Raw genomic sequence first — 11,089 nt, 5'->3', positions numbered from 1 at the left:
GTGGCGAGTGGAACCCCTTGGCGGTGGCAGGGAGAAGGGCAGGCTCAGCCGAAGCTCAAGGCCTTCTTGTGTCAGCAGCTCACGCCTGTCATCCTAGCTACTCAGGAGGCTGAGATCTGAGGATCACGGTTCCAAGCCAGCCTGGGCAGGAATGTCCATGAGACTCTTATCTCCAGTGAGTCACCAGAAAACCTGAATTGGCGCTGTGGCTCAAGTGGTAGAGCGCATGCCTTGAGCTGAAGAGCTCAGAGACAGCGCCCAGGCACTGAGTTCAAGCCCCAGAACCAGCACACACCACACACACACACACACACACACACACACACACAAGAAACCACCAACATCTAGACAGGCATGGAGGCCATTTATTTATTTCATGTCCCTTGTGTGGAGGTCCTGGGGGCGGGGGGGGGCGGGGGGGGGCAGAAAACCAGGCAGGGGCAGCAATAAATAACACAGATGGACAGAGCTCCCCTCAGACAGACAAGGTTAGAGGAGGATTGAGGGGTGCTACAGTGGGGGAGTTCTGGCAGGGGGACAGCAAGGAAGGAGAGGGGAGGCTGGGCCCCCAGGACTGTGCTGTCCCCTGCCTCAGGCCCTTCCTACCCCATCTCTTCCCTGCGTGCACACGCGCGCACACACACACACACACACACTCGCACGCACTCAGGAGGAAGGGAGGCCGCCGGCCCCGCTGGCCTCGTCACTTGACTCGGATCTCGGCGTACTCAGCCAGCTCCTCTGTCAGGGTGTAGCTGTCTTTCGTGGGTCGTTTTCCCAGCTCTGAGTGGGAGTAGCTTAGGTCCAGCTCTGGGGGTTCACCCCGAAGGCCCAGCAGCCTCTTCTCCGAGCCCACGCGCCTCTGGCTCTGTGCAGGTAGAGGTGGAGGGGGGGGCCATGAGCAAAACCCCCTTCCCACCTTCCGTCCTGAGCGAGCACCCACTCTGGGATCTTTGCTACAGCTGACTTTAAAGTTTTGGGGGGAGGTGGAATGTGCTTTGGGTTCTGGTACTGGGGTTTGAACTCGGGGCCTTGAGCTTGCTAGGCACCTGCTCTGCGGCTGGAGCCACGCTCCCATCCCTTCTGTACTACTTTTCAGATCCGTTCTTGTGCTTTTGCCCAGGGGGTGGGGGGAGGGGGCTGCCTTTAGCCCCCGTCTTCCTAACCTCTACCTCCCTGGGGTAGCTGGGACTACAGGTAGGTGATGCTAGGCTGGGCCCTGCCCTTGCAATTTGCCATGCATTTCAGAAGCCTGTTCGCTGAGGAGGTCACAGCCACCCGGGATGCCCTTCTCCATGTCCTCTGTGGTTGGATCTCAGCTTGCAGGTCCTGGGTTCAATTCTCCCTGCTCCCTGGGAGAGCTTGTCCCGGAGGTCGCTTTCCACCCCCGCCCCCTGGCCCACCACATGGACACACAGGGACAGCGGCGACAGACAGAAGGCAAACAGCAAAGTGGACAAAGAGCACAGAGTGGACAGAGGCCGGGCTGCTGGGCGGGGGGGCCGCCCAGGGTCAGACGACGTCTGAGCTGACAAGGACTCACACACGGGCACCCTGAGGCCCGGGACCTACCTCGGGGCTCTCAGTGACTTTCCAAGGGAGAGACCTCTTTGGACTATTGGAGAAGGAAATTCAGTGACAGACCGCTGCGAGAGTTCAGGCCGCCCTAGGCACCACCCTCTTGTAATCCCGGCCTGAGCCGGACGCTCCGGGTCAACGGGGCTGACCCAGTCCTCCACCATGCCCCCGCCCCACCCTCCGCCCCCGCCGGGCTCCCCGGGGGACGCGTGGTCACATGACCCCAGCCCTCACCTCGTATTTGTCGGGTGCCCCAGAGATGCGGAACTCAGGGCTGTACAGGACGTGGGGGTTGTCCCCTGTGGAGAAGCTGGGGCTCTCTGTCACGTTCTTTCTGCAGGGCACAGCAGCCCCTGGTGACTCCCAAGTCATCTTCTCCCCACCCCCCAGTTCTCCCAGAGACCCTCTTGGAATGGTGAGCTTCCCGGCGCCCCGCTGCGGTCCCTGCCCGCCCTCGCTGAGCCTCGGGCTGGGGTGAGCAGGGAACATTTTGGGGGGCTTGGGGTTTGTGGGGGTTTTTTTTGCAAACTAGGATGACAAAGTAGGTCTATGGCAAGTGCTCAGCCAGCCCGTGGCAGGTCCCGCGAGCACCAGAGGCAGGAATCCTCGTCCCCCGCCCTCTCTCCACAGGCCTGTCGCGGTCCCTCATCTCCACTCACTTCCTGCGGGTCTGGGTGATGTAGCACACGATGGCGATCAGGATGGCAAAGGCAACCACGGCGCCCACGGGCCCGATCTTTGCCCACATCAGCCGATCTGAGGAGAGAGAAGACACAAAGGCTCCCGGGGCATCTGCCGACGGGGACAGCGCCTGGCCCACGAGGCCGGCCGGGCTCTGCCAGAATGTGGCTCACGCCTGCCATCCCAGCCACTCAGGAGGCTGAGATCAGAGGATCGTGGTTCAAAGCCAGCCACGGCAGGAAAGTCCAAGTGACTCTGATCTCCAATGAACCACCAGAAAACCGGAAGTGGCGCTGTGGCTCAAAGTGGTGGAGCGCCAGCCTTGAGCTAAAGAGCTCAGGGACAGCGCCCAGGCCCAAGGTTCACAGTCCCTGAGCTCTTTAGCTCAAGGCTAGCCCTCAACCACTTTGAGCCAGAGTCACAACTCTACTTTTGGTTTTCTGATGGTTCACTGGAGTTAAGAGTCCTGCAGACTTCCCTTCCCCGGGGTGGCTTTGAACCATGATCCTCCGATCTCAGCCTCCTGAGCAGCTAGGATGACAGACGTGGACCACCTGCACCAGGCATCTTTGGCTATTTAACCAGAGGCTTGTGACCAGCTTTAGAGGTAGGGTAGGGCTGCATTTAAGAAGGACCCCCTCCTTCCTGGGGCTCCTCTTCGCCCCTGAGCCCCTCCACTCACGGGCTCCCTGGAACGGCAGCTCCAGGCTTTGCGTGCCATAGAAGTTTCTGGAGGTGCAGATGACGCGGGGCGGGGCCTGCGCCTGGCCCCGCAGGGTGAGGATGCTGGTGAGCAGGAGGCCGCTGCGCTCCGAGTACACGAACTCCCGCTCCGTCTCGTTCACGGTCACGTTGCGGGACGGCAGCTCGAAGGCCACGGACGGCTCCGGGTTGGACTTCACCACGCACAGGCACTGCACCGTGTCCCGGGCCGCAGCACAGTGGGACTCCAGGAGGATCATGGGAGCGACTGCCACATCAAGAACGGGGGGGGGGGGGGGGCAGCGTGAGAGGCCTGGAGGATGGGGGTAAGCGTGGGGGGACCCAAAGATGGGGGTGATGGGGGAGGGAGGGCTGTGTCCTGCTACTGCTCTGACTCCAAGCCACGGAGCTCCTTGATTGAATGATCCACAGACCCACGCAACCTGCCAGCCACGGACGCCACCCTCCCCCCCTCCCCCCAACACCACACAACACCCACCTCCGCCTTGAATCACCGTCCCTACACCTTTATTTCTATTTTCTTTTGCGCTGATGCTGAGGCTTGAACTGGGGGCCTGGATGCTGTCCCTGAACCTTTTCATTCAAGGCTGGTGCTCTACCACTTGAGCCCCTGCTCCGCTTGCCAGCTGTTTTTGCTAGTTACTTAGAGACAAAAAAGTCTCACAGATTTTTTTTTTTCAAACTGAGAGCTGGCTTGGCAGGGCGATCCTCCCATCTCAGCCTCCTGAGTAGCTGGGATGACAGGCGTGAGCCACCGTGAGCACCTGGCCGGTTGTAGTTTCGTAGGCAGACCCTGAGAGCCATGAACCCCACCCCCCACCCCATCCACCCACCCGCCTAGGATGCTAGATAAACACCAGGGCACCAAGAAGAGACTGGCCCGGCACATTTTTGGCGTGCGTGCCAGCTCTGCCATCTGGTGGCTGGGTGAGGCCTCTCAGCTTCTACAGATACAGAGGTGGAAGCTTCCAGATGCAGACCCACAGCCAGGGGTCCTAAACTTGCAAAGGACTATGGGATTCCCATGCCTAAAAGGGGGGGGGGGCACGGGAACTAAACGCCGTAGCACGCCTGTCATTCTAGCTACTCGGGAGGCTGAGATCTGATCATCTCAGTTCAAAGCCAGCCTGGGCAAGGAAGTGTGTGAGATTCTTTTGGTGGTGGTGGTAGTGGTTCTGAAACTTAAACTCAGCGCCTGGGCGTGGTCCCAGAGCTTTCTGAGTGACAGCTCCACTTCCAGCTTCTGCTGGTTCATTGGAGATAACTTGCCAACTTGCCAAAGGTGCCGGGCTGGATTTTGAGTCTTTTGCTGAGGACCCCGCTTCCCTGACAACCCCATCCCCATCTCCTGGTGACTCAGGCCGGGAGGCCAGGCCCCTGTGGCACCCCCTCACTCTCCCTCGGAACCACGGGTCCGCAGCCAGGGAGTCAGTGGGAAGGCAAGGGAAGGTACGCACACTCCACGGACAGGTTGAAGGCGGTGGCCCGCTGGCCATACTGGTTCTCGGCCACACACCAGTACTCCCCATCGTCCTCGGGACTGACCGCGGGCAGCTCCAGCTGCAGCTGGCTCTCATAGATGACCGTGGCCAAGATCTGCTTCTCCTTGAAGATGGTGAGGATGGGGTCGGGGTTGCTCTGCGTGGAGCAGAGGATGGTGGCCGTCTCCCCCTCCACGGCCACCACCGTCCCGTTCACCGTCGGCTTCCAGGGGGCATCTGGGAGGTTGGGGGAGGGGGTCAGGCCACCAAGTCCCGCCCTAAACCCAGCACACAGGGGGACCCAGGGGAACCCCAGCCCTGGCGGGTTTTGTCTACACAAGGGGCCATGCCAAGCCTGGCAGCTTGTCTTTTGGGGATTCTGGAGCTCTTCACCCCTTCCCGTCTGTGTGCAGGCCCCTGCGTGGGGATCCCTGGGGCTCACTTCTCCTATCTGGAAAATGGGCTTCTACAATTCCCATCCCATGAGTGAGACCCCTGGCGGCTCACACCTGTAATTGCTAGCTACTCAGGAGGCTGAGATCTGAGCATCACGGTTCAAAGCCAGCTTGGGCAGGAAAGTCTGTAAGACTCTTTTTTTCCTTCCTTCCTTTCTTCCTTTCTTTCTTCCTTCCTTCCTTCCTTCCTTCCTTTTTCCCTCCCTCTGTCTTTCCTTTCTTCCTTCCTTTCTGTTGTTGTTGCTGGTCCTGGGCCTTTAACTCAGGGCCTGAGCACTGTGCCTGAGCTTCTTTTGCTTAAGGCTAGCACTCTACCAGTTGAGCCACAGTTCCACTTCCTGCTTTTTCTATGATAAATTGGAGATAAAAGTCCAAAAAAGGGGGCTAGGAATGTGGCTTAGTGGTACAGTGCTTGCCTAGGATGCATGAAGCCTTGAGTCCCATTCCTCAGTACAAGAAGTACCAGAGTAGCGCTGTGACTCAACTGGTAGAGTGCTAGCCTTGAGCAAAAGAAGCTCAGGCACAGTGATCAGGCCCTGAGTTCAAGCTGCAGACTGGCAAAAAAAAAAAGAAAAAAAAAGAATCCAATAAGTCAGAAAGTGGAGCTGTGCGGGGCTGGGAATCCAATAAGTCAGAAAGTGGAGCTGTGCAGGGCTAGGAATATGGCCTAGTGGCAAGAGTGCTCACCTCGTATACATGAAGCCCTGGGTTCAATTCCTCAGCACCACATATATAGAAAAAGCTAGAAGTGGTGCTGTAGCTCAAGAGCTAGAGTGCTAGCCTTGAGCAAAAAGAAGCCAGGGACAGTGCTCAGGCCCTGAGTCCATGCCCCAGGTTGGGCAAAAAAACAAAACAAAGAAAAAGTGAATAGACAGCACCCAGACCCTGAGTTTAAGCCCTAATACTGGTGCACAACACACACACACACACACACACACACACACACACACACACACACACACCTGCCAACCTCAAGCTATTATCCCTCACTGGATAAGAAGCTTCCTAGCAACAGATTACACAAGGTCTACATAGGATGCTGTAGAATAAATAAAGTGCATTTCCAACCTAGAAGTAAGAAAACCACAGGGTAGGGAGGGGAATCAGAGCCTTCATGTTTGGAAATATGAGAATGAAGGAAGGCTTGGGGTGGAGAGGTGGGCAAGGGGAGCATAAAAGAAGCACATGCGCCTAAAACATTCTGGAAGTCCTGAGTAAATGTGGATTGTGCTATCTTGAGGAGCCCTACCCAGCCCTGGGCATTTTGCTTCCATAGCTATTGATGAATGAGTGAGTGTATGGATGAATGAATGAATGAATGAATGAACAGCTTCTTCCTGGTGCCTACCTGAGCCGTGCAGCACCCCTGTCCAATGTCCACATATACCCGATGAAGCTGGATGAGACTGGGGTAGGAGGGTCCCTCAATCCTCTTATTAGAACTACAGCCACTCAAGAGCCAAGTGTGTGGTAGTGTATGCCTGTAATCCCAGCTCCTCAGCAGCAGAAATAGGAGGGGGCCTGCCTAGGCAAAAGCCAAATTCCCAACTCAAACAACAAGCCTAGCTAGGTGGCTGAATTCTGAAATCCCCCTATTCAAGAGGAAGGCAAAAACTAAGACCCTATCTGGAAAATAATCTAAAGCACGCATGATGCCCCGAGTTCAACCCCCAGTGCTACTCACTCCTCTCCCCCTCCCCCACTGGCACTGGGTCTTGAATTCACCTTGTGAGTGCTGATACTTAGCTGTTTTTTTTCCACTCAAGGCTTGTCTCCTACCACTTGAACCACACTTCCACTTCTGGCTTTTTTTTTTTTTTTTGGCCAGTCCTGGGCCTCGGACTCAGGGCCTGAGCACTGTCCCTGGCTTCCTTTTGCTCAAGGCTAGCACTCTGCCACTTGAGCCACAGCGCCACTTCTGGCCGTTTTCTGTATATGTGGTGCTGGGGAATCGAACCCAGGGCCTCATGTATACGAGGCAAGCTCTCTTGCCACTAGGCCATATCCCCAGCCCCACTTCTGGCTTTTTGCTGGTTTGTTGGAGATAAGAATCTGGCAGGGCTGGGGATACGGCCTAGTGGTAAAGTGTTCGCCTCGTATACATGAAGCCCTGGGTTCGATTCCCCAGCACCACATATGTAGAAAAAGCCAGAAGTGGCGCTGTGGCTCAAGTGGCCGAGTGCTAGCCTTGAGCAAAAAGAAGCCAGGGACAGTGCTCAGGCCCTGAGTCCAAGGCCCAGGACTGGCAAAAAAAAATTAAAAAAAAAAAAAGAATCTGGCAGACTTTCCTGGCCCAGGCTGGCTTTGAACTCTGGTCCTCTAATCTCAGCCTCCTGAGTAGCTAAGATGACCAGTGTTTAAGAGCCTGGTGTGGCTAGCTCTAGCATTTATTTTAAAACACAGACCGGGTGTGCTGTAGCCTCGGGCTGGGGATAGTAGCTCAGTGGTGGAGCTTAAAAATTAAACCTAAAATTGATTACCTCACAGGCACCAAATGAATCTACGGTCATCTAGTCTTGTGCCCCAGTAAGAATAGTGCTGAGTGGGCATGAACCAGGTGTGAAGGATAAGAGAGAGGGAGGGAGAGTGGGAGGGAGGGAGGAAAGAAGGGAAGGAGAGAGGGAGCAAGACCTGGGCCTGAACCCTCCTCTCCATTCTGGCCTCCTGGCTGGTCTGGGGGTCCCTGAGTGGGGGGGGGGGGTCCCTGAGCGGCCCCCCGCCTGCGCCTGGCTGGTCCCCAGGTCCCTGAGTGGCCCCCCACCTGTGCCTGGCTGGTTCCAGGGGTCCCTGAGTGGGGGGGGGGGTCCCTGATTGCCCCCCCGGCCTGCGCCTGGCTGCTCCCGGGGCCCCTGAGTGGGGGGGGGGTGTTCCTGAGTGCCCCCCCCAGCCTGCGCCTGGCTGCTCCCGGGGCCCCTGAGTGGGGGGGTTCCTGAGTGCCCCCCCCCCAGCCTGCGCCTGGCTGGTCCCGGGGCGCCGTGGCGCTGCGTGCGGCGCGGACTCACACATGACGCTGAGCTCCACGGTGCGGTTGTCCTGTCCGTAGGCGTTCTCGGCCAGGCAGGCGTAGATGCCGTCCTCCCCCGGAGTCACCTCGTCCAGCTCCAGGTACAGGCTCTCGGCCACCGCCTCCCGGAGCACGGTGCCGTCCCGCATCCAGGTGAGCAGCGGCGGCGGGTTGCTGTCGGCCCCGCAGAGCAGGCTGACCTGCGAGCCCTCGATGGCTTCCACGGAGGAGTTCATCTCCACAATTACCGGCGGGTCTGAGGCCGGGGGCGGGGAGCAAGAGCCAGTCATCCCATTGGTGGATGCAGCGGCCAGCCCCGCCCACCGCCGAACCCCCCCGTCCCGCCCCCCCTGCACAGACTCCGCCCTAACCGCCGCAGCCACGCCCTTGTCCTTGCCTGGTCCCGTCCTGACTGGCCTGAGCCTGCAGCAAGCCCCGCCCATTCACACGCTGTCACACCCGCTCCCGGCCAAGACCCCGCCCACCCCGCCCAGGCTCACACTTGCCCCCAAGCCCCGCCCCTCATGACATGACCACGCCCCTCCCCGTCTAGCCCCGCCCCATTACGTATTTAGCCCCACACAACCACTTCTAGGTCCCACTCCAAGACGCTGCTCGGTCCAGCCAAGTCCAAGTCCGGGTCTGCAGCTCCGCCCAGCCCCGCCCCCCCTCCGTGGACCTCCCCAGGTCTTCATCTAGCCCCGCCCAGACCTCGCCCCTATCTGTGATTAGCTCCTCCCCGGCCAGCCCCAGCCTTGGAGAAGCACCGCCCACTCGGAGCTTAACCAGCCCCAACCACGCCCACTGCACCCCGCCCACCTGTCACAAGTCTGTCCCCTCCCCTTCCCATCTTAGCCTCACCCCTCAGGGCCCCACTCCTAAGTCCCCCGCTTGGCCCACCACGCCCTCTTTCATCTCCCCCCCTCCCACCGTCACCTCCCCTATACGTCCTTAGCTCCACCCTCCGCCCACTCTGATGGCCACGCCCACTCGCGCCCCTGCCACGCCCAGCCCAGGCCCGGCCCCGCCCCCAGGCTCACATTTGACGTCCAGGCTGGCATAGCCCTCAAACTGCAGGGTGGTGTTGGGGAAGGCGGCCTGGCAGCCCAGCCGGTGCCCGTTGGCCTCCCTGGTGGGCACGAAGTGCAGCAGCGACACCTGCACCCAGGTGCCCTCGTCCTCGCGCAGTCGGCCCAGCACGGTGGGCTCCCCGAGGCCCTCGTGGCCCAGCCAGCTCAGCTCCGGACGCAGCTCAGGGCAGTTATCCGGCACCATGCAGCTGACCTCCACCTCCTTGCCGGCCACCACCTCGGGGGGCACCACGATGTTGGGGGTGTCTGCGTGGGGCAGAGAAAGACAAGGTGATACGGCGGCATTGTATTAGGGGGTCACCCCATCTTGACACCATGATCCAGGCACCTTGTTCCCTGAGACTGAACTTCAGGCAGAGCTGGGGATGGAACCCAGGGCCTCGCACTGCACACGCTAGGCAAATGCCCAGCCCAGGCTGATATACATATATGTATACATATGTGTATATACGTGCATCCACATGTATATTTATGTTAAACGGCAGCCATTAATAAAGACTTAGGAGAGTAACGGAAAACCCCACCATCTTGTTTCCTGTGGGAAATTCTGAATGGCCAGTTGCGGTGGCCTGAAGTCTGCTAGCAAGAGCTGGGCGCCCGGTGCCAGGCGCAGGCAGCAGCCCTTGACAACCATCCACTCACAAGGCTGTACACTCTGTTCTTGTGTGTGTATGTGTGTGTGTACTCGTGTGCCCGTGCATGCCATTACCGGGCTTCACACTCTTGTGCACAGCTGGCACTCTACCACCTGAGCCATACCTCCAGTCCAGCTTTGTGCTGGTTAACTGGAACTAAGAGGCTCTAAGGCTTTTTCGACTTGGGCTCGTTTCCAGTCTTTATCCTCCGACCTCATCCTCCTGAGTAGCTACGGTTGTTCTGTTTCCACTTTCCACCGAGGGAAAGCCAGGCCCAGGGAAGTCAATTAACTTGCTCAACATCACCCAGCAAAAGCGGAGACACCCCCCCCCCCCCAGCCACCCCCTGATCCCGGCCTTCAGTCACCCCTCCGCATGTGCTCCCAGAATTAAAGCAAACATTTCTCCAGGCGCTGAGAGCTGGCGCCTGTCATCCGAGATCCTCAGGAGGCCGAGATCTAAGGGTCGCGGTTCGAAGCCAGCCTGGGCCCCAGGGACTCACTGATGATGTCCAGGACGCTGTGCTCCGAGAAGGTGTACTGGTTGTAGCCCCCTAGGTCCCCTCGGAAGTAGTACTTGCCCCCCAGCTCCGGGCTGAGAGTGCTGAGCAGCAGGGTGCAGTTCCGCAGGCCCAGGTCCCCCAGCAGGCGGCTGCGCCCCTGGAAGCTCTCGTGGACCACTTGCGTGCGCGACTTGAAGACCACTGGGGGGTAGTTCTTGGGGTAGGGGCTGTTGAAGTACCAGACCCCGTGCACCACGGCCGGCCGCAGCTCGTCCGGGAAGTCGAAGCGACACGGGATGGAGACGCAGGTGCCCTCGAAGGCTGAGATGGACGCAGGCATCCACGCGCTCCAGTGGCCGCCCCGGGAGGCTGAGGGCGGGGCAGAGGCGCAGGGGCTGAGTGACAGCTCTCCCACCCAATGAGAATGACCAACCTCCCGCTCCCGTCCCCTGCCAATCAGTGGCCATGGGGGCTGAGGGCGGGGCAGAGGCGCACAGGCTGAGTGACAGCTCCCCCACCCAATGAGAATGACCAACCTCCCCCATCCCCTGCCAATCAACAGCCATGAGGATCTTAGGACCAATAAATAAATAAATAAGATTAGGACCCCCAGCAGCCCCATCTCCCCATTCTTTTTTGGTTTGTTTGTTACCTGAAATCATAATCCAGAATAAAGGTAGTGTTGTGAGGAATATCATTTTGGATAGCAAGCTAGTGAGCCGGAGCTGGGGAAAAAGAAGAATGAATGGGTGAGGGGTGTGGAACGTGACAAAGCTTCGGAAAGGCCAAAGATGTGCAGAAGTAGCTGCTGCTCTCATTTATATACTTTTTGGATTTTTCTTTCTTCCAGTATTGGGGTTTGAACTCGGAGCTGTGTGTTTGCAAGGCAGGCACTCTACCACTTGAACCCCCAGCCCTATCTGCCTTAGTTTATTTTTC

General features: G+C 58.6%; 1 protein-coding gene across 3 annotated transcripts; it reads right to left on the bottom strand.

The window, feature by feature from the left end:
• Positions 1–641: 641 nt before the first annotated feature.
• Positions 642–10,883, bottom strand: Mag (myelin associated glycoprotein). 3 transcript variants are annotated; one of them, XM_048329768.1, is made up of 10 exons: positions 10,803–10,883; positions 10,151–10,519; positions 9,207–9,259; positions 8,963–9,080; positions 7,921–8,178; positions 4,440–4,700; positions 2,942–3,229; positions 2,238–2,334; positions 1,813–1,912; positions 642–868 (listed from the first exon to the last, which is right to left on the bottom strand). In XM_048329768.1, the coding sequence occupies exons 1-10, from the start codon at positions 10,846–10,848 to the stop codon at positions 704–706; spliced, it is 1,755 nt and encodes a 584-aa protein (XP_048185725.1). In that variant the 5' UTR covers positions 10,849–10,883; the 3' UTR covers positions 642–703. The 3 variants fall into 3 exon arrangements, with proteins under 3 accessions (XP_048185725.1, XP_048185724.1, XP_048185726.1); XM_048329767.1 differs by having other exon boundaries at positions 8,963–9,259; XM_048329769.1 differs by lacking the exon at positions 642–868 and adding an exon at positions 1,583–1,615 and having other exon boundaries at positions 8,963–9,259.
• Between the last annotated feature and the right edge of the window lie 206 nt (positions 10,884–11,089).

The sequence above is a fragment of the Perognathus longimembris genome, chromosome 20, assembly GCF_023159225.1.
Source record: "Perognathus longimembris pacificus isolate PPM17 chromosome 20, ASM2315922v1, whole genome shotgun sequence".
NCBI lineage: Eukaryota > Metazoa > Chordata > Mammalia > Rodentia > Heteromyidae > Perognathus > Perognathus longimembris.
This window is presented reverse-complemented; position numbering and strand designations above follow the sequence as displayed.